This window comes from Tachysurus fulvidraco, chromosome 18 (genome assembly GCF_022655615.1).
Source record: "Tachysurus fulvidraco isolate hzauxx_2018 chromosome 18, HZAU_PFXX_2.0, whole genome shotgun sequence".
Classification (NCBI taxonomy): Eukaryota; Metazoa; Chordata; class Actinopteri; order Siluriformes; family Bagridae; genus Tachysurus; species Tachysurus fulvidraco.
This window is the reverse complement of record NC_062535.1, coordinates 12,390,791-12,414,756: the sequence shown is the minus strand read 5'-3', so window position 1 is coordinate 12,414,756 and position 23,966 is coordinate 12,390,791. Positions and strand designations below refer to the sequence as shown.

Here is a 23,966-nt window from a genome sequence, read left to right as displayed (position 1 = left end):
CACCTCATTTAAACATAAAACATATAATTTATCAAGAATTATATATTTCTTGGGGAAGGCACGGTGGCTTAGTGGGTAGCACGTTTGCCTCACACCTCCAGGGTCTGGGTTCGATTCCCGCCTCCGCCTTGTGTGTGTGGAGTTTGCATGTTCTCCCCGTGCCTCAGGGGTTTCCTCCGGGTACTCCGGTTTTTCTCCCCCGGTCCAAAGACATGCATGGTAGGTTGGCATCTCTGGAAAATTGTCCGTAGTATGAGAGTGTGTGTGCCCTGCGATGGGTTGGCACTCCGTCTAGGGTGTATCCTGCCTTGATGCCCGATGACGCCTGAGATAGGCACAGGCTCCCCGTGACCCGAGGTAGTTCGGATAAGCGGTAGAAGATGAATGAGTGAGTAATATATTTCTGTAAAGCTGTTTTGTGACAATGTCCATTGTTAAAAGTGCTAGAGAAATCAAATGTACCGTAAAAGAAAAAAGTGCAGAAATATTTATAAATTTTTAGAAGTCAAAAGTTTCAATGAGAAAATTGGGTCAAACTGGATGAGAAAATACACTGACTGGTTAAAACTGTGACAGTCAAAACACTCATGATAATGGCTAATTATCATATATCTAAACGCTAATGCGTGTATTAATTGCTTTAATTAGCGAAGCAGCTAAAGGAAAAAACAATGTCAGGGCTTTTTAATAATGCATAAACCTTTAGCAAATGTTTATGTAAATTCCCCCGTGTTCTGTTTCACTTACAATGTTTGTAATTAAATCGCAACGTTGTGTGTTCGACTATGTAATGATTCATAGTTTCTACGTAAAGTTATTAATTTCATCTTTTATCCTTCCGAGTGAGGCAACAGGGTGGTTCCTTTTCCAGGTAGGTGGAAAACATCTGGTATTAATCTAAAGTTGATGAATTTGATTGAAAAATAAAAACCTTGCGCAAGGTTAATTGGATGTTTAAAATGTAAACTGCTAATTATTGTAATAATGCAGATTAATTTAGGAGTCTGCTATTTATTTTTTTCCAGCATTAATAAACCCTGTTAGATATCTGTTTGACCTTAAAGTCTGCATCTAAAGCTGATTTTACAACGTGGATGCAAAATAAAGGTCGCTACAAATGAATAGACCCATTCTGAATGGATTCATTTTTGTTCCGTGGATTTCACGGGAATTATTGACCTTTAGGGGGGGGGGGGGTTGCGACAGGTGAAGGTGGGGCAGTTTTATTTCTAACCTTATAAAGAGACAGAGTACAGCATGTGATGATAAGGTCATCTATCTCGTCATTATGAGCACTTAAATGAAATCAATTAATTAATGTGATAAAACAGATCACTATTAAACTACATTGACTATTGAAATACACTGGAAAATATCAGGTATTGAAAATGGTAAGCGTTATATTCGGATGGCGTATCGCTTTGGGAAGGTGAGTCTTCTACTGTTCAACAGGAAGTGGATTTAATATATGTTCATGTAATGAGGGGCTTTAAAGGTCACTATATGTCACTATATACACTACAGTGTGACTATTTTCCAGAGCAGCTCAGACGAGTTCAGATTAGCTTTCCTCTCACAATATTCTTTATTTATATTTGATTATGAATCTTCTGCGCTTATCATCTAAATTTAAGACTATTTTCCAGAGAAGCTCAGACGAGTTCAGATTAGCTTTCCTCTCACAATATTCTTTATTTATATTTGATTATGAATCTTCTGTGCTTATCATCTAAATTTAAGACAAACCCAAGCTCTGGTTATGTTTTTTTTCTTCATCCAGCACAAATTGTAAGCCTTTTCTTTACTCACTAACTCTGTCGTAGTGTTTGTTAAAGTTTGGGAGGAAATTCTTCATAATAAAACAAAAACATTACTTGCTAGAGAGGTCATTGTAAAATCTAACATGCATTAGCATGAACCATAAGAGACAATAAGCTAGTAATGTATAGCTTTTTAGAGCACTATTTAGCTATAGGATATATACATCACAGATATTGAATAGCTAATACTACTATACTAGAATTCTGGAATACTATAATAGCTAATATTAGTATCACTAATAGCGTTTTGTCTACGCTAAAAATGTCTATGTAGCTATAAGACCAGCTAGGATATGACAGAGGTGGGAGTAAGTCAAGTCGAGTCTTTTTATAATATTTGTCAAGCAAGTCTCATCTCAAATTTGCGACTTAAGTCTGACCCGAGTCAAGTCGAGTCCCCATCTCGAAGTCATTTACCTCAAGTCTCAAGTTATGAATGTCAAGTCTTTTTTTAATATTTGTCAAGCAAGTCTCGTCTCACATTCGCGACTTAAGTCTGACTCGAGTCAAGTCGAGTCCCCATCTCAGAGTCATTTAACTCAATTCTCAAGTCATGAATGTCAAGTCAAAGTCAAGTCGAGTCTTTTTTTAATATTTGTCAAGCAAGTCTCAAGTCTCAAATATGCGACTTAAGTCTGACTCGAGTTAAGTCATATGACTCGAGTCTCCCATCTCTGGCATACGATTCAGAAAGGTAATCTAGGAAGGCTGTTTGCTAGCGACTATTTCTGTGAGTAAATAACATCCCTAGACAAAAAAAAGAGAAAGATTTGTTTCCAAATTCATGCTCACACCTCCACTGGAATTAATAACGCTGCCAGTCCAGTAAAGTAAGATAAATTTTAACCTTGTAATAAGTTCTATTAATTTAAGCACACTTCTCCAGCTAGAGTTTGTCATCTAATTTATTGTTTCACCTGAAGTTTTGAGGTTCAGTGATTCTCCAGGCAAAGTTAAAGCCCCAATGTTATATCTTACTAGTCAAAACTGTCAAACACAGGTTTGACCGTATATACTCTGTAGTCCTCATAGTGGCATGTGTCAGTGTTCAGGACACACAGTGTTTTATTCACACTATAACTAATCACACTCTACTGGATTCTGAACAGATAGGATGGGAATTGAGCAGCTTGGCCCATAACCTTTATTGTCACTTCTACCACAAAGTCTCTACTTGGAAATTAATCCACAGTAATAGGCCACAACAGTGCACCATGCCACTGAAAGTGACACTCTGGTGATTAAGTACCAGAAAAACAAGCTTAAGCAAGGCGCAGCTTTCTCATTCAGTGGCGCCTGAGATTAAGCTTTACATCACAGCTGTCCAGCTCCAACTTGAACTCTTCCTGGATGTCGGCTCTGTTTCCAACTCAATCCGTAGTGCATCAATCCCCATTACTTCCTAATGATCAGCCTTATAGAGCGCTGTCACCTGCGCGCCCATTTTCATCAGTGTCGCCAGCGAAATGGTGCTTCGGCTCCCATTAACCCGCGCCTGGCCCAGTCGCGCTCCTCACTAGAAGACAAACAAAAGAAGCTGATGATGCTGGTGCTCGCCTTTGCGACAGCACTATTTATAATGATTAATGAGCCCATGGTTTTTGTTGATTACGGCGCTGCCAGGTCTCGATACTTGTTTCAATTAAGCGTTCTGAAGGTCGCTAAACCACGTTTCGCACCCCCGCACGCGCATAATCCATTCCCATTAGCGATGATACAGTGAGGAGACATGGCTTTACCAGCTTCAAGGAGGCTAGCCATGATGAGGTCTCTATCACATTCATTTAGAAGCGATGACTGACTGACCTCCTGTTTCTCCCAGGGGACTCAGCGCAGAGCTCCCGGTGAATGTGTTGATGTTTGTCTAAGTGCAGATGGACTAATGTTTATGTGCTATCAATCTGATCAGGGAAACACCTCCTACTGCATGCTGAGATTGGTCAGACATTGATGTTGACAGCACCGGAAGCCCCTTGTCATTCTCAATCAGACCACATTGTACAAAAGTCTACAGGGAGAGTGGACTTCTTAATGTACCTTTGTTTATTTCAAGGTAGCATCAGTCGTAAAGTTTTGGATTACTAACCGAAGATTGTAAAAGATCGTAAAGATGACGATCTTCGGTCCTTCTGTCTCATTTTTTCACTCAGTTGTAAGCTGATTTGAATAAAAGCATCTAAATAAAAAAAAGATGTAAATGTAAATGATGTAAATAAAAGCAGTCTTTGGTATTATTTGCTGGTACAGTGATAGAAGATGAATATCAACCATGACAAAACATTAATCCAAAATATCGAACATTAGACTACTTCTCTGGCCTTTATTTTCAGGAAGAGCCAGCTTCATATTTTTCCTCTAACTAGGCACTTTTCCCAAGCTCAATTTTCTTTGATGGCAGCTCCTCCTTATAAAATGACTCTCTCCAAGGCTGTGTGTCAGTGCCTGGCGTTTATGTTGACAGGCCTCATGCTCTCCACTTTGATTCATTTGGCCATGATGAGATTCAAGAGGATTTTAGTTCTCATTCCAACATTTCAACCATGCTGGATAAGATGAGTTACGGCATTCATAGTCAGAATTTGTTTCAAAATAAATAAAAAGGCATCTACTGCTAGTTTACCTGCCGTTAGTTTACACTAGATCTGGATCCATCCTCGGATATATTACGGAAACTCTAAATCTGTGCATCACTGAATAAAATCAAACTGAAATAAATTTCAATCCTGTTCGCATCAATCAGGCTTGGAAAATTAAACGATGCAGCTGTCTAGCTATCAATGTGTCAGTGATGAGGTCTGTAAGATGTACGAAAGTTAGCTAATATGGCTATTGCTAGCTAGCTATGATCATTGACTAAAATGCACCTGCTATTTGCCAATACTTTATTTATTGTTATTACATAGACCATATACACATATTTGCATATTTATTTTTCTATTTGCACTTCTGGTAGATGCTATATATATAACTGTTGGAAAGAGTCAGGCTGTAAATATATAATTATGATGCTAGCAAGTTAACAATTGTAAAATTCTAATATCTGCAAGTACTGTAGATAAAATATTCATTCAATTTCTACCGCTTATCCAAACTTCTTGGGTCACGGGGAGCCTGTGCCTATCTCAGGCGTCATCGGGCATCAAGGCAGGATACACCCTGGACACATGCCAACACATCGCAGGGCACACACACACTCTCATTCACTCACACACTCACATACTACGGACAATTTTCCAGAGATGCCAATCAACCTACCATGCATGTCTTTGGACAGGGGGAGGAAACCGGAGTACCGGGAGGAAACCCCCGAGGCACGGGGAGAACACACAAACTCCACACACACAAGGTGGAGGCGGGAATCGAACCCCCAACCCTTTAGGTGTGAGGCGAACGTGCTAACCACTAAGCCGCCGTGCCCCCATAGGTCAAATATGATATAATACATTGTTAAATTGCTACTTAGATTACTAGAAACATGTCATTCATTGAATGAATGTAAGGATGTGTTCAGCAGAAAAGAAATAACTGCCGCTAGCTCAGTATCCTCAGGTGATGCATAAATAATAAAATAGAAACTGTGTTTTTTTGGGGAAAAATTAGAATTTTTTTTTAAAAATTACAGAGCTATCAAAGGATTCGATTACTGTAAATATGATTAACTTGGTAGTTAGCTAATTAGCCACTATCTATATTTACTATATTTAGTCCCACAGGGTTTTAGACTGATGGTATCCTTAGTCTGTGACCTAGTGAAAAAGTGTTGATGTATTGGGGAACATCAGGCATTAAAACAGAATTTTGTAGCAAAATTGCTAATTTTTGTTCTTTCTAATTATCATGTGGAAGCAAATACAAGATTTAAAATCGATCAGATTTTAAGCAGTCTAAAATTATTGCCCCACAAACAGAGCAGTGGCTATTCGCCTTCACACCGAGATGAAGAGGACAGGCTGCTCCTTCACCTTAATTTGTTTAACTCTAAAGGTTAAGACTTGAATGTGGATCAGTGTCATCTATTCCTGTGGGTCTTGCTATAGCTACTCCCCAAGTGACTGTGTGGAAGTCTTTATTCACGTCCACTTCACTCTTTGAATGAAGGTTATTTGCCAGCTGAAGGAGCCTTCTAGTTTGTGTGTGATGGATGTTACGTGGAGTGAACACACCAGGGGCTCAGGTGTGTGTGTGTGTGTGTGTGTGTGTGTGTGTGTGTGTGTGTGTGTGTGTGTGTGTGTGTGTGTGTGTGTGTGTGTGTGTGTGTGTGTGAGAGAGAGAGAGAGAGAGAGAGAGAGAGAGAGAGAGAGAGAGAGAGAGAGAGAGCGAGCATGTGCATTCACGAAAATGAAAAAGAGCGATAGAGGGAAGATGCTCTATGATCTGTGAAGAACCCGCGTACGAGAGAGAGAGCACCTGAGAGCAAGTCCGGTACTTATGGAGCAAATCCATCAAAATCAGCATGCTGTTAAGCATTAGCAAATAGCCCTCGACCTCTTTCCACCTCTGAACAAAAAAAAAAAGAAAAAAAAAATATTACACCACCGCTGAGGTCACAAGAGTTACCTGAAGTGTTTTTTTTTTTGTTTTAAAGAAGTGAATAAGTGCTAATAAATAGTAGTAGAATAGTAAATTAGTGTTTGTGTTATAACCTTGAACTGGTGTTAGCGCTCATTTGAGATGCTTCATAAGATAGCTAGCATGATGCCCCAACCTACTCTGTTCAGAATAATTGGCAGCTCCTTAATTAGGTAGCAGACCTTTTTTTTCTGCTGAGGAGAAATGGAGTGTTTTCTTCAAAAATTCCTCTAAACGGTGCATCGTTTACGGCTTCTACGTTGTGGGCAATAATTATGGTCACTTGTCCAAAGTACTTTGTTTATATTTACAAAGTGAATTGTTTGTATCTTTGTTCATATTTGTAGTTAATTTTAGCGAGCTACAATAATTTATGTAGCAAGCTTATAGTAATGTTCTACAGTAGTTAGCTTTAGCTTTAGCTTTAACTGTGCTATCTCTCTCTCTCTCTCTCTCTCTCTCTCTCTCTCTCTCTCTCTCTCTCTCTCTCTTGTGTTATTTATTTATTTGCAATTTTTATCTTTTGATTTTATTTTTCCTCTTTCCCTTTTAAAAAAATAACAAAAGTAGCCAAAAATTTGGGAATTGCTCTTCACGGTTGTTCTTTGTTTCTCTGTTCTTTTCAGAAATTCCATCTTTCCATGCGTAATTAAACAAATTTGATTGAAATTGAGTTTGATTTCTGGAGTTGACTTTTATTAATTGCAAATTAGCCACCTTCTATCACTAAGATCAATTCTGTCCCTTATTTAAAAAAAAAAAAAGTTAAATGCTCATTCAACCGATCGTGGATGAAAACCAGGAGGAAATGCAGTGGTATTTAAGAAGTGTTTCCAAGATCAAGCTCATCTCGATAGCAGTCTCTCCTGAGAGGAATGAGAGTCCTGTAATGTACAAACCCGATTCCAAAAAATTTGGGACACTGTACAAATTGTGATTAAAAAAGGAATGCAATAATGTACAAATCTCATAAACTTATACTTTATTCACAATAGAATATAGATAACATTTCAAATGTTGAAAGTGAGACATTTCGAAATGTCAGTCCAAATATTAGCTCATTTTTGATTTCATGATCCGCGCTACACATTCCAAAAAAGTTGGGACAGGTAGCAATAAGAGGACGGAGAAGTTAAATGTACATAGAAGGAACAGCTGGAGGACCAATTTGCAAATTATTAGCAATTGGCAACATGATTGGGTATAAAAAGAGCATCTCAGTGTGGCAGTGTCTCTCAGAAGTCAAGATGGGCAGAGGATCACCAACTCCCCCAATGCTGCGGCGAAAAATAGTGGAGCAAAATCAGAAAGGAGTTTCTCAGAGAAAAATTGCAGAGTTTGAAGTTATCATCATGCACAGTGCATAATATCATCCAAAGTTTCAGAGAATCTAGAACAATCTCTATGCGTATGGGTCAAGGTCGGAAAACCATACTGGATGCCTACTGGATGCGTACATACAGGAATGCTACTGTAATGGAAATCACAACATGGGCTCAGGAATACTTCCAGAAAACATTGTCGGTGAACACAATCCACCGTGCCATTCGCCGTTGCCGTGCCATTCGCTTCTTTTTTTCTTTCAAAAAAAGAAGCCGTATCTAAACATGATGCAGAATCTCAGCCTTTTTTCTCTGGACCAAGGCTCATTTAAAATGGACTGTGGCAAAGTGGAAAACTGTTCTGTGGTCAGACGAATCAAAATTTGAAGTCCTTTTTGGAAAACTGGGACGCCATGTCATCCGGACTAAAGAGGACAAAGACAACCCAAGTTGTTATCAGCGCTCAGTTCAGAAGCCTGCATCTCTGATGGTATGGGGTTGCATGAGTGCGTGTGGCATGGGCAGCTTACACATCTGGAAAGGCACCATCAATGCTGAAAGGTATATCTAAGTTCTAGAACAACATAAACTCCCATCCAGACGTTGTCTCTTTCAGTTGCATTTTCCAGCATGACAATGCCAGACCATATTCTGCGTCGATTACATCATGGCTGCGCATTGTGACAAAGAAAACCTAAGACAGTTGAGCAACTGGAAGCCTGTATTAGACAAGAATGGGACAACATTCCTATTCAGAAACTTGAGCAACTTGTCTCCTCAGTCCCCAGACATTTGCAGACTGTTATAAAAAGAAGAGATGATGCCACACAGTGGTAAACATGGCCTTGTCCCAACTTTTTTGTGATGTGTTGATGCCATGAAATTTAAAATAACTTATTTTCCCCTTAAAACGATACATTTTCTCAGTTTAAACATTTGATATGGCATCTATGTTGCATCTATGTTGTAAAATATTGAAACTTCCACATCGTTGCATTCTGTTTTTACTCACAATTTGTACAGTGTCCCAACCTTTTTGGAATCGGGTTTGTATAATACATGCTTAAGAAATCCACAATTTAATTCTATAAATGACTATAGATCCTGGGATTGAAAGCTGAGGAATGAAATGGATTTCACGGTACTGTATGTGTTATGGCTTAGTCTGTGCTTTGGGGTACGCAGAAAGACACGTTCCCGGTTCTTCAAGTTACATTACAAAAAAATATCATGATCTGGGGTTTCATGATATGTATGTTAAAAAAGTAAAATAATAACAAAAATAAAATAGAAATATTATATAATCTGTAGAAGATAAAATTCAAAGTCCAATTAGTACATTTAGTTAGATGTATTTGGTAAATATCGTTATTTATATAATGTATTATATCATGTAGAATAATAGTGGAATATGATTAAATCATTTATAAACATTCCTTAATTAGATTTTAATTGGATTTATTTTAAAGAAGATACCGATTCAAGTTAAAACTAACCGAAGCATTATATATATTACACTTATTTTAAACTGATTGCGGTCTCTTGCACATTCCTACCGTTCCAGTTCCACATCATTTGCCGAAAAATACATGCTTTTCAATCCGGTGAAGGACACATTTAAATCAGACCACGCCAAAAATCACATCCATCCTGCCGAGATGATACAGTGCTGACGTTTCGTCAGAGGTGAGTTATGGCACTGAGCATCAGTGACCGCGGCAAATTCCATCCTCCCCTGAAGGACCTTTGTGGAAATGGCACGATTAATCCATCAGAAGAGGTGTGCGCATGGCAAGGAGAATTAAATTACCACGGACTCATATTTATCAAGATTATCATATTTATCAAGCGAGAACTCTGGTTCAGGATCAACTCCCTCCTGTAAATGTGATTGTCTTGATCATGATGTGAAGTGTGACAGCTGATCTTAGATCAGGGTTTTGATTCGAAAAGGTCCCCTACAGTATATGACCCATTCAATGCAAATAACATTTTAAGGTGTGGTGGATTTGGGATGGATGATGCATTTTACTTTATCCCTTCCAGAAATGAATGGTAGGACATATCACCTTAGAGCTCAAATTGAAAGTGTTATTTGTCTCAAACTCTATAGTGATGTGATATAAGGAGGCTGTAGGTGTACACATGTCGTTCTCTTTTTGTAGAGGTGTATCGATCGGAATTGTGCTGTGATCAAGTCTGTAAAGATTTTTACTTGTGAAATGCAAGGTAAGTTTATGTACACACACTACACACACACACACACACACACACACACACACACACACACACACACACACACACACACACACACACACACACACACACCTCTCTTTCTATTAGTCACTCTGTTGCTTGTATTGCCCATTTATCAGGCACTTAAGAAATAGATAGCACGTTTCTCTCTCCCTCTGTCTCTCTTCCTGTCTATCCTGTATAGTCTCATTGATCGAGGATCATTCAAAGGCGCTAAATGTACATTATAACAAATGTTCTCTTTGCATTACAATGGAGCGAAACGCGGTCGATGTGGAGGTCAGGAAATAGAGTTCAGCTACAGCACCGAAAGGAAAGTGAATGAAGTGATGCCGCAGCCATGTCAGTGCAGTGAATAAGAGCTCTAACAGACATTATACCAGAAAATAAAGGAAATACTTTATTTAAAAAAAAATTAGCTGGGATCAAGGTTCCAGACCTCATCATCCAACAGCAGTGCCTGATCTCAGTAATGCTCTTATAGCTGAATGATCACAAATCCACACAGCCGCATGACAACATCTAGTGGAAAGCCTTAGCAGAAGAGTGGAGAGTATTATTACTGCAAAGGAGGGACTAAATCTGGAATAAAATGTTCAACAAGTTCAAAAAGACAGGCTTAATGCGATTGACAGTTGAAAGAGTTATGTCATCCCTGACATCTAGAGAGTACATCCAATTTTGCTCTCTTGGCTCTTGCTAATTACCAACATGCAGCTCCAGGATTCTCTGTTCAACCCTGAGCTTAGGTTACTGTCTGCATTAAGTTTTGCATGTTTGCATGACTGATGTTCCATCCAGGACAAGGTCCAACATTGAGTATGAATGAATGTAGGATAAACGTCCAGATTTTCGTGGTCAACCCTTCCATAGACTTCCATCTGAGAAGATGTTTCAATGTCAGTGGTCACAGTACATGTTAAATGATAAGATTAAAACATGTTAAGCTCTCAGACTATCATTTATCTACAGTCTGTTCTCAGGGCCATTACATGATCTGGCAGCTCTTTAGTATTAGGGCTACAAAAATAAATAGCCATCACACGCCATGGTGTGCGAGACCACACACGCGCTTGTTTAAGTCTTGTTTATTTCCCCCTGTTGTTTCATGAGCAAATTGTAGCACTTTAACAGACGCCGACGCTGACAGCAGCAAAAAGTGTTGTAAAATGTCACGGCGACGCTAAATCCAGGCGACAGGTCTTAAGTGGCGCAGAAATTGGGGACACAAGAGACTTTGTGATAATTGTATTGGATGTCACGGGCCTGGGCGTGTGGTCGGGTTTGACAGTATTAATTTAGATGAATGCCTTCTTCCAACAGAGATACTGTTCATAATGTCTTGGGGATGAAGCAGCGTAGAGGTAGAATGTTATTCATTACCAAATATTATGAAAAGATTAACAGACTATGCCTCTGTGTTCTCTTGTAGAAAGATCAATTCGTTGAGTTTCCATTCGTAGACCGTCACAAAAAAGTATCTTTGCTCGTCATTGATGTGGTTTACCTCAAAGGGAATGCCTTTAATCCCTTTTCTTTGTAACTTTAAACCTGGGAAAGTGAGTGCAGTGTTTCTTTAAGACATATAATATCCAGTGGGACATTAAAGACTACAGATTTACACGTGGTTAGTTTTAAAGGGACGTTCATTTGTACACGTGTTAGATACCGATTTTCATCTTCAGTTTCATTTTTGCTTTTGAATTGAGAAATCTTGGCTTACATCACGGCTTAACAAAAGACGACACCAGACGAAATATATTACAGGCAATGAAATAAACTATAAAAAAAGATTAGTCACGGTCACAGATCGAATTTTTCAGCTGTCTTCAACTGTATAGTTTGGGTGAGTTTGTTCCTGCTGTGCCCTCAGCTTCCTGGTCTAGGCTGAGAGGAATGGAAGTTGATATGGTTTTCTTCTGTTGTAGCTCATCTACCTTAAAGTTTGACATTTTGTGCATTTCTGAGACACTTGGTGTGTTCACCATATTTATATAAAGTGGTTATATGAGTTACCGTTTACCAATTATACATTACATAAGTTACCTGCCTGGGCGTTTTCCTCTGATATCTCCACAGCACAGCATTTTCAGCTGCAGAACATCTGCTCACTGGATGATTCTTTTGTTTAACATTTTGTTATTTTTATGTAAACTGCTTAGATTTTTTGGATGTAAAAATAAAAAAAATCCAGAGAGATCATTCCTTTATGAAATACTCCATCCAGCTCATCAGTCTCAACCATGGCGCCATTAAAGTCACCGAGAAGTCACTGACTTTGCTGTGAACATTAACTGAAGCTCTAAGATTTTCTGCATCGTGTCGATCTGACATGATTGACTAATTAAAGAGCTGCATGAATGTGTAGGTGTATGCGTTCTTAATAAAGCGGATGACGAGCGTATGTGTAAGTGATGATCCAGAGACGGTTTAAGGTACAAATGTGTTCATTGAAATATTGATCAAACTTTGTCAAACTGTCACTCATTCATTCATTCATTCATTTTCTACCGCTTATCCGAACTTCTCGGGTCACGGGGAGCCTGTGCCTATCTCAGGCGTCATCGGGCATCAAGGCAGGATACACCCTGGACGGAGTGCCAACCCATCGCAGAGCACACACACACACACTCTCATTCACTCACACACTATGGACAATTTTCCAGAGATGCCAATCAACCTACCATGCATGTCTTTGGACCGGGGGAGGAAACCGGAGTACCCAGAGGAAACCCCCGAAGTAAGGGGAGAACATGCAAACTCCACACACACAAGGCAGAGGCAGGAATCGAACCCCAACCCTGAAGGTGTGAGACGAACGTGCTAACCACTTAGCCACATGACCCCCACATTGTCACTCGTGCATCACAATTTCAAAAGAAAAGCTGACTCTTAATTCAAAAGCACAGGCAAACAATATTAAGTTCATATAGCTGTTTTCATAAAGACATAACTGAAAGTCTTGTCCTTAATTTCTAAATGCTAACAGGACAAAATTAACTGTTTTTTAACTGTGAGTTTTTTGTTTGGTTTTCTATTGCCCTTTTTCATCATTCATCATATTTCATCCATCATTCATATCACTTATCTAATCTGTTATTAGAAATATAATAGACTCTTTCTACTGAGGAGACTAAGATCTTTTGGAGTGCAGGGAGAGCTACTGAAGACCTTTTTTTTTTGACTCTGTGGTGACCTCAGACATATTCCATGGTGCGGTTTGCTGGTGCAGCATCTCTACTGCAGAAAGGAAGAGACTGGACAAGCTGATCTGGAAGGCCAGCTCAGTCCTGGGGATTCCTCTGGACACTGTACAGGAGGTGGGAGAAAGGAGGATGGTAGCAAAACTATCATCATTGCTGGAGAACGACTCTCACCCCCTGTATGAAACGGTTTCATCTCTGAGCAGCTCCTTCAGTGACAGACCGTTACATCCTAAGTGTCTGAAGAAGCGATACAGACGCTCTTTTCTCCCTGCTGCTATAAGACTTTACAATCAAAGCTGCTCCCAGTGAACCAGTCACCATAATTACACACTGTTATTACACTGCTTAACACTGTTTAACTGCACTAATAAACAATAACGAAGGATTTTAAACATGTGCAATAACATTAATTTTGAAAAAGTGCAATGTTACCTATGTGCAATATGTCTTTCAGTGTAAAAACTACTCTTTTTTTTTTATATATTTTGTGTTGTATATACTGTATATTATATTATGTCCCTTTTTTAATATATATTTTGTGTTGTATATACTTTATATTATATTATGTCCCTATTCTTTTTATATATTTTGCTGCTGAGAGAAATCTCCCCATTGTGGGACGACTAAAGTTATATCTTATCTTATCTTTTCTTATAAACTTGCGAACCAAAAAGGAGAATATTGGCATCTTTTGAGAACGGTGTACAATGTTCAGTGGTCCATGATGAGTGCAAATAAGCAGGAAAATAATGACACTGATTATTTTCCTCATAGGCTTCATTAAAGTTCTTCCCAATAGGTGGCAGTATAAACACCTGTGTATGAGTTAACACCTGAGAGTGTGTGTGTGTTTGTGTGTGTGTGTGTGTGTGTGTGTGTGTGTGTGTGTGTGTGTGTGTGTGTGTGTGTGTGTACATGTCCTTGAGGTTAAGGTTAGGAGTTGAGTATAAGCACAATGGAAATACCACACAAATGCAATAAAACTAATAATGGTTTCATGGTGCCATTGTGTGTGTGTTTGTGTGTGTGTGTGTGTGTGTGTGTGTGTGTGTGTGTGTGTGTGTGTGTGTGTGTGTGTGTGTGTGTGTGTGTGTGTGCAGTGTAACACCAAAATAATGCAATTAGTCCTGTGATTACCACTTAATAACATTTGCGCACATTTTCTCCACCTCTTAATTAAAAACACTGTTTAAACCCATGTTTGCTTTCCAATCTCTCCTTCTCATTTTATAAAGTTCATCAATTAGATTTGATACCTCCATAAGGGGATGATGTATAATTGCCTTAATCATTTCTTATTCAAATTTCCACTCTGCTTTCTAAAGCATATCCATTTTGCTAATACCGTGTAATTAAAACATGTCATTGCACTACAAGGCTTGAGCTGTACCCTATTAATGACCGTGAAAATTGTTTTAATTAAATAGCCAATTATAGTAAAGTCCAGACTATGAGGACTGACATTTAAATGAGCTTTAATTTAAATGGCCTTCAGTATTTCTTCATCAAAGTTTTCACACAGGGAATTAATCAAAGTGAACCTCTGACACAAAGAACCAGAGTGCCATTACTTCTTCAACAAAACTTAGAGCCTAAATACCAAAAGGCTCCTAACTTCCACTACATACAGTCTGGAATAATAGGTGCACTGTGTTGCTAGTTGATTTGGTATTCAGCCATGTTATGATTGATCATCATCACCCATATCTTCATCTCTAAACACTTTTGGTTCACTCAGATTGAATACAAAAGTAGTTTATTGCGGTCCGGCCCAGTAAATGCATATTAATATTTCATCAGTGTATTGACTCTTTTATTAGAGTTTTTGTTTCATATAACAAACTAGTAGCATCAAAGATCTAATAGTTTGAGCTGCATCAGTTGAACTGAGAGGTCATTAATCTACTTCACACACAATCGTCTGTGTCAAAGTTACTTGTCTTTCATACTGTATGATTGCTATAAGTGACGGTGTGTTTTGTCTTTTCATAATGTTCACTAGATCTTCAGCTTGACGGCAAAGTTTTTTCCACCTTTTTTAAATAATTCAATTAAACCTAGATTGTATGATCACAGCTGTATTTAAAGATTACAGCTTGTTACACAGTGCAAGATGATGCCAATAAAGTCTTCTATAACACACTGATGGTGAAGATCCTCTAATGGCAGACCTGATACTAATAGAGTAGCTTCCTCTTTAGTTCTAGCATCGTCCAATCCTTTCCATATACTGTAAGCATTTATGGGAGCAGCATATACACTCTTTTCTCATTTTGATCACAATCCTTCTGACCCATGGCTGAAGAATTCATTATGAGTCGTTATTTCTATGTAGTCCCATTATCTTATATCACATCCCTCAAGTGTAAGGATGTGTTTCCATTTGTTTACAGAATAGATTTTTTTGGGAGAGATTCATGACTGTAAAACCTAAAGAAGTAAACATCACTCTAAAATCTTTCTGTAGTGCTCAGATAGATGTGGTGTGGTTTTCTTTCAAACTCATAATTTTTATTTATTTTTCTTCTATATGTTGTGTAGCCATAGAAGTATGCATTAAGGTAGTAAGGCAGTATGCTGTGTGGTTTTGGACACAACCTCTCCTACACCACTTGGCTCCTCCTCTCGTGCGCCACAACGGGACAGAGACGAGTGGTCCGAACGCGCGCTGCTGTCAGTCCTGTGCGCTGCGCTCGCGCTGTCACCGTAAAGCTTTGATCGATGCCGTGACTTCACATCGCCGCGTTTCACTTTATAGTCAAAACGGACTTTATAGTGTGTACAGTAGTTTGATCCACCTTCTTTTTAATCCTAAAGCACGTTTGTGATCATTTTCCATTAACAACAAAAAAAAAAGTTAACTCTGAGATCATGGCCACTTCGGTTCCTTTGCTTCCATCAGCGCCACTTGCGCATCACGCACCACCTCCGATTTCTATCTCTGCTTCGGCTGGTGGCGGCTCCTCGAGCCCGGCGAGTCTGTCTCCGTCTCCGTCATCTCTTGCTCCATCGGCAGCTTCGAGCCTGTTCCGCTCGGACCTGCTGCCTTCTGCGAGTCCGGCTCTCCCGGTTGGCAGCGCGCCGCACAAGCCCGCGTATGCCACGCCGTCTCCGGTGGAGAGCACGCCGCGCAACAACGAGTGTCGCCTGGTGGAGGTGCGCGGTGCCCGGCTCGCATCGTTCACCGTGGACGGTCGAGAGCTCATCTGCCTCCCGCAGGCGTTTGACCTCTTTCTAAAGCATCTGGTCGGTGGTTTGCACACCGTGTACACCAAGCTCAAGCGGCTGGAGATCACACCGGTGGTGTGCAACGTGGAGCAGGTGCGCGTGTTGCGCGGGCTCGGCGCCATCCAGCCCGGTGTGAACCGCTGCAAGCTCATCTCGCGCAGAGACTTCGAGGTGCTCTACAACGACTGCACCAACGCCGGGTGAGTAGCCAGGCTTTTTTAATGCTATGGACGTGTTGTTTGGTTGTTGTTTGTTTGTTTGTTTGTTTTTTGGGAAATGACTGAGATTTAGTCTGCACGACTCATAATAACTAACCTAAACGTGTATAGTGTAGAACGTCAGGCTAAAATAACTTCATCTCTCCGTCTAACTCTTTGTCTCGCGCTTGCGCTTCTTGCAAAATCACAACAATTCCCAAGATTCTTTGTTTTTAAGATTAAGGGGGAAAAAAGTAGGAACGGGGACTGAAGATCGAAAGTAAAAGATTCTGGACGTTACTTAGGTGTTTTCCAACTTTTCTTACCTTTGAAATCCTTCATGATTCTAAGTCAAGACAGGTTTGCGTCCTAAAAATAAATGAACGTCCCTAATTTGACACATTTACCAATGAAACCTCATCAACCCATAGTTGGGTTGATAGTCCGAATACATTTTCTTAAAAAAGTGAAATAAAGTTTGTTTTATAGCTTGTTTTAAACTTGAAGCACAGTGTGTGAGGTTGAAATATACAACTAGGATAGTGCACCAGTCTATCCCAGGACATTTAAGTATATATTAATTTTCAGTTCACTGAGAATTATGGTGTGTATGTATAATCAGCCTACTATGGGCACTTGTATAAACTTTTCAACATAGAACAAACCTCCAGGCCAGTACGTGTTGGTACTTTATGGAATAAAGCAGTGTTGATAAGGCATCTACACGCCTCTTTGGATCTTTTATTGTGGGTCATATCCTTATGATTGATAACACCAAGCCAGCTTTAGACCTGCTCTTGAATGGATTCCACTTTGCCAAGCTTGCTGCTCACCATCTGTTCCTTGTCATGGCAGCTTTTTGTCATTTGTGCATGTGGTAGGAATTTGTGCAGTGCAGGTTGGTTTGTATCAGAACTTACAACCGATGAACAGCCATGAGCAGTATTTTAGACATTGTTATTAGTGCTGAAAGCCTCTATTCTCTCTCTCTCTCTCTCTCTCTCTCTCTCTCTCTCTCTCTCTCTCTCTCTCTCTCTCTCTCTCTCTCTCTCTCTCTCCTGTGTGCGTGTGTGCTTTTGTGTGCGTGTTCATGATGAAGGGCGACTTGTCTATTTCCGCCTCAATCAGCTCTAATGCCTCAGTATTGATAACATGTCACGGCTTCATTCTGCTCGTCTCCTCTCCACTCAGCGCGCACTGTTGTTCTTTGCACAGTGAGAGATGTTCTGTACTTATCTCTTCTTGGAAACTGGAAAAACAACAAAACATGACTAATTAAAGGTTTTGCCTCCATCCATAAGCCTACTAAAGCCTATAATGTGAATACAGTGATAATAATTTCATTATAATAACAAACAGTAATTATCTCCAGCATGCAGTTGTAATCCAGTTTACACTATATTAACACTGTGGTTTCATTCATTTACAAATGTAATGAGTTCAGCCATGGGAAAGATAGATTAGAGGTTCTGGGTTTGCGGCACTGCGGTGATGTGTACATGTGTGCAAGTTTTGTTTTGTCCTTATTTCTGAATTAGAAGGATTTTTCCTTAAGAAATCTGGTGAAATATCACTTTTGGGTCCAGATTTTTGCCTAAATACATCACCAGAGCTGATTTCTAAAATTGTTCACATTTTTGTGTGTGTGTGTCTCAGTGCTTTATAAGACTACGAGTTATTGAACAAAGTAATACAGGCCTTTTTTCTTTGAAAGACACTTACTGGTGCAATGCTATCAATATATGTTAATATGCTTGTTATAGACCTGGATCAGTTTATGAATTCTTTAGATTTATTCCACACTGTTCTGTTGCCAAGTTTACTGATATTGTGTCGTCCATTTCCAGAATCTACAGTAATAACTAAGAGCCATAAATGTGATTAAAAGACTAGTTGCGATCGTTAGGGGTCCAAGCACTAGGACGCAAATCCATAGAAATGTCTTGATCAAACTTTTTTTTTCAGTCAAGAGACAATAATGTAAAAAATAAAAAATATAAAGCAGACTTTTAATTTTATTATTGGATTAATTAAGTAAATACTGAAAATCAGAGTAGTCAATTCAAACCTGTTATTCTCTTCCTGATCATTTCATCATAAAATTCTAAAATAAACAACCAAAGTGTCAAATTTAACGATTTTAAAGCGATAAACAACCATATCAACCAAAAGTCACATAACAGGATTATGAACATGTATCTCATTTCAGCACTGATTTATAGCTCCTAGAAAATCAAACAATAATATCTTTAGTGTTGGAGGAGCTTACCGTTAATTTAGAGTGTTGATCTAGTTGCTTATCATAAATGAGCATGTCATAAAACCACTGCTGGTTTTTAGTGCTGCGTCAATACGTGTCCTAGAAAACAAAAGTCAAAGTTAATAAGCAGTCAGTAGGTGCAAAAAAATCACATGGCCATCATGTGACACACGGAGTCATGATTAAATAAATAATATTAATAACATCTGTGTCATATTCACAAATTCACAACCTACTGTGCCAGATATTTCACGGTGTGTCTATAACAGTCTTAAATAAAAAGTTCTTCATAGTGTGTTAAAATACAGCATTTCTCATTCAGTTATATGCTAAGTAATTACATGTTTTTGTTTCTAATGTGTAAAAGATGAGTTGCCTGGATATCTTTAAAAATCCATCCACACAATCACCCTTATATATATATATCCCTTAATATATCTTCAACAAATCAGAACCAATGCAAGTTCCACCCTTTAGTCCAGTTACACGTCATACACCTACATCCATCAGGCTACAGTCAAAATCCAAGAAATGATATTAACCAAGAGGTTAGAAAATAGATTTCAGTTCAAATTAATTAGAGGTGCATATGGTCTAAGTTGCTGAAAATAAAGATTACATCATATTGTTAAAAAAAAGGCTCAAAAAGTGCACAAAATATTGTAATAAATGTAGGAAAAAAATCCCAAAGACCTTTCATTGTTCTGAAATTAAAGGTACCCTGTAGGCATATTGAGACAAATTCAAATTCAGATAAAAAAAAAGTGTGACATGTAGTGAAAGTTTTTTAAAAGGCTGACATCAGTGTTCTGAGAAATGTTTATTCATACATTTTATAGATTTTTTAACAAAAAAATAATCCTTTAGTATTTATTTATAGTTTATATATAAAGGCAAGATCCGAGCATGAATTCCACTGTTACTGCTTTTCAAACCTCTTTACATTTATGTAATGGAAGCAACATCAAAATTAAATATGGAGAAAAAACATATTCGAACGTGTTCAAATGTCTGCCACTATTAATTTAACGTGTCACTCAGCTGCATTAGGGTGTTCACAAAGTGGAACAAGAACCATAAAATTAAACTGAGCTGATTAAAAGCCATTTGCCTTCATATGATAGAAGTAACTAATCTCACCATAGTGTTTTTTTGTATTTGTTGGTGTGGTTTCATGCAGCTCCTTTTTTGGTGAGGTGACTGAACTAGAATGTCTCAGTAAAAGTTTCACTCGTCATCCTGCAAGCATTTGAATGTTTATTGCGCTCTTTGTGAAAGGGGCATGTCATTTCACTTAATCGAATACTAAAGAGAAGCTTTTGTTGAACAGCGCTGTAGAGAAACCACCTATCTTGTGGGGAGGATGGTTTAATGACTGGCTCAGACTGTCTAGTTATCTTCATTCTCTCTCACTGCTCTTTGGTAGATGTTAAGTGACTGTGACACGAGTCATCAGGAACAGATGAGAATGCCTGATAGAGTGAAATCGCACCTCCCTGCTCTCGCACATTCCGGTTACAGCTAAAACAGTCATGAGGAGATCCCGATTCTCCACAGAAAAATTAATTAACAGGGCTACGCTCGAAGTGTTTCTTTCATCCCCCTCTTATCCCTTCCACTCCTTGTTGAATTACGGCCTAATTGTATTAATATTTTTCTCCCCGGGAGGATGAAAAGATCATTTGACGACTGCAGCATTTCAAAATTTGTATCACCACTTTACGATTAAATTATGCAAATCAGCTCGTCTCCCCGGGCCCGGATTGGCTAATTAGGACGGATATGGGGCGAGGAGTTGTTCGGAAACGTGAGCCGAGTTTTGGCCAAACGAGCAGAAAATTGAAAACGACCAGGCGGAAAATTTTAGAGGTTCTCTCTCTCTCTTTTTTTTTTTTGGGAAGATTATTTAATCCTGTCCTCGCTGTTTCAGTGTGCTTGCAGTCCCATTTTTGGTTTGCGTGGCTTAGGTGGCAAAATCACAGCTAAGAGCTAAAACATGAACAGACAGCTGCAGTGACAGTGTCAGAAATTCATCCGTTTTTTTTTTCAACGAGAGGTGAAATTTGACCTTTACGATGGCATTTTTTCAAACCTTATAAAAAGACAGTGCACAGCATGAGAGAAAAGCACCCAGTCACCTAGCCTTCAATTTTTTTCATCACTATTTTTCTCCCTGATTGCCTCACATCTTTGCTGTTTAGTCACCGTTAGAGGAAGAGACCTAACATTTACACATTTAATTGAACTGCAACAATGTGATTGATGTTAAGGCAACAATACTGTTCTTCCCATCAAGAAACCACTGTAAATTCTGCTGTCTATATAAAGGGAGATGTGGATTTAATAAGGATTTGAATTGACTCACTTTTGATTCATCTCACATGATTGGTATTATAACAGCAAAGCTTTTGTTAGTTTTATTAATCAGTTATCGATCTATTTATTGTTTAGGAACTCCAGTGAATAAATAGTAGAGAAAAGCTAACAGGTAATATGTAATGTAACTTTGATGAGGAACTTCTGATAACACCTCAGATAGTTATGGCACAAAGGAAGCCTCCATTCAAACATTTTCTGTAGCACTGTATCTCACGTGGAACCTGGTCTCCATTCCACAGGACTCGGGGTACAAGGCAGGGATAATCACACACAATGACACACCCATTCACACACTATGGATAATTTAGAAGTGCCAGTCAGCACATGTCTTTGGACTAGTGGAGGAAACTGGAGAGCCCAGAGGAAACCCCAGAAGCATGTGGCAAACGCTGGAATCAGACTTCAAATCCCTGTAATAATAAATAAATAAAAGCTCCATGCTGGACCAAAGCTATTGGTTCAGATTGATTTCGAAAAACTACACTAAAGAGACTAAAATGCATTCCACCATTTTCCTTCTGTACTTACATACTGAAATCAAGTCTGTTCTTGTTTAGAAGCCGATGGTTATTTTTTTACTCCCGCATTTAAAGTATGTTTATCTATCACATCCTGAGGGAGTTTTACAAAAGCAAGTTCTTGTTAATTTCTCCACATTAGCCAGCTCTCCAGAAGAGAGATCCTAGACTGATCCTAGACTTCCGTGTCATGGTAACACTGGTGTGTGAAGGCGACCCGAAAGTGACTCATATTGACTCAAGATGACACACCACTGCAGATCCCTCTAACATCATGTCATCCAAACCATTCCTGAAATAGACCATAAAAGGAAAAGTACTTACAGGAAAATGCTGCAGTGATGTTAGGTGGGCTAATAAAAACATGCACATTGTCACACACACAAACACACACACACAAACACACACTGTTACTTTCTCGTAGTTACTTATTCACTAGCTGACCCTCGTTAACTCTCTTGCTCTCTCATGCACGCAGACACACACACACACACACACACACACACACACACACACACACACACACAAACACACACACACACACACACACAAAACCTCTCTTTCTCTCTCCCTGACTCTCTCTCTCTCTCTCTCTCTCTCTCTCTCTCTCTCTCTCTCTCTCTCTCTCTCACACACACACACACACACACACACACACACACACACACACACACACACACACACACACACACACACACACACACACAGACATACACACTTGTACTCACTCACACTTGCACCTTTGACCCAGTAATATTACTGCCTAATGTGATGCTGTCCTCACTGCAGTCTTAACTATTATGCATTAAACCCAGGCAATTACCTCAGCGTCTGTGGTGAAAAGACACATCCTCATCACCTCATCCGCTGCTCCATCTCTCTACCTCTATCTGCCTGCATTTATCTAAACGCCTTTTGTGCTGACTCAGTGTGTCTTCAGTCATTTATCACTCTTTGACACTGATCACAGTTTGGCTCAAGTCGTGCCGTCGTTTGCTATAAAACAAACCACACACCTGATCTCAGATCAGGCTTTTATTATCTGTAGTGGATTCCTTTAAAATGTGTTCTGTTTTAGTTCAACTGGTTTAATGCATATAGATACACATTTAAAACCAGTGCCATAAGACACAATTAATAAAACTGGAAAGAAAATTTCAAAGAGATGATTAGTGTCCCTGACGAGTAGCTCAAGAAAGATCAATATGATGCAGTTAGCTAGCCAGTGTACTAATGTAATAGCAACAGAGCTAATGCCTATTTTACAGAGAACACCTGATATTTCTTAACCAAAAGCATTTTCAACAATCTTTATTTATTTATTTTTTCAACATAACTATTAACATAGCTTACTCAAGCTAACCTAGAATTGGCTAGCTAACCTGATTCTTAGAGTCCTGCTAAATAACACAAGCACAATCTAATGTCAGTATCTCTTGTACAATCGCAGTCAAGGTCTATATTATAGACAGATGTGTTATTTTCTCTGTCATTTCTCTATCATATCATCCTTGCTAGCCATCATATTATTTTAACACTAGCAGGCTAATTTGCCTCCTCACAGATTTTGATTCTGAGGATGTGAACTGAAAACTGAGATTATTTCTTACTCCATCTTATGTATCACTGACGTTAAAATTTAAAGCCCTTCCCCAGACAGCCTCTGATTGGTTGATAAATGGCTATGTCAGATTGTCTGCTATCGTTAATGTTTATATATTACTCTGTAAAGAGCATTTTTGACTGACAGTAAAACATCCTTGTGTTAGCAGTCTTACAGTTTGCACTATCGTAACTTTATCTGCCCAGCGTGTGTTGTTCGGGATATAATCTTCTATTCTGCACAAGCTGTTGAAGCCATTAAAGATGCATCCGCCACAATAAAGGTCTTAGGTGTCCATAAAAGACATTTTGATCTCAGCAGATTTTGAGACTCGTAAGCCGTAAAAAAGCGCTTACGCCGCTCACTTACAGTTCTGCTGCGTCTTACTTACAATCGGCAGGTGCTTTCTATAGATTTATTCATTCTTTTATTTATTTATATTTATTTATTTATCAATCATCTTTCAGGAAAGGTTTCAACTTCCATAGGGTCTTAAATGGCCGAGTGATGCATGACACCTCATTAGCCCTGAGAAGTGACCTTTCTGTCAACATTCTTCCTGCACACAGTGTGTGCATGCGTGTGTGTGTGTGTGTGTGTGTGTGTGT

At 39.0% G+C, this 23,966-nt stretch overlaps 1 protein-coding gene and 1 long non-coding RNA gene across 2 annotated transcripts in view; one reads left to right on the top strand and one right to left on the bottom strand.

Moving 5' to 3' along the window:
• Positions 1–15,810: 15,810 nt before the first annotated feature.
• dachc (dachshund c) overlaps positions 15,811–23,966 on the top strand; it is a 67,588-nt gene continuing 59,432 nt past the window's right edge. Inside the window, exon 1 of the mRNA XM_027179320.2 lies at positions 15,811–16,601. Coding sequence (XP_027035121.2) covers positions 16,045–16,601 — 557 coding nt within the window. The 5' untranslated portion in view covers positions 15,811–16,044. The remainder of the gene's footprint in view (positions 16,602–23,966) is intronic.
• Positions 16,595–22,207, bottom strand: LOC125139433. The gene is made up of 3 exons (XR_007138491.1): positions 22,080–22,207; positions 18,868–18,957; positions 16,595–17,847 (listed from the first exon to the last, which is right to left on the bottom strand). It is a non-coding gene; the product is annotated as an uncharacterized LOC125139433 (long non-coding RNA).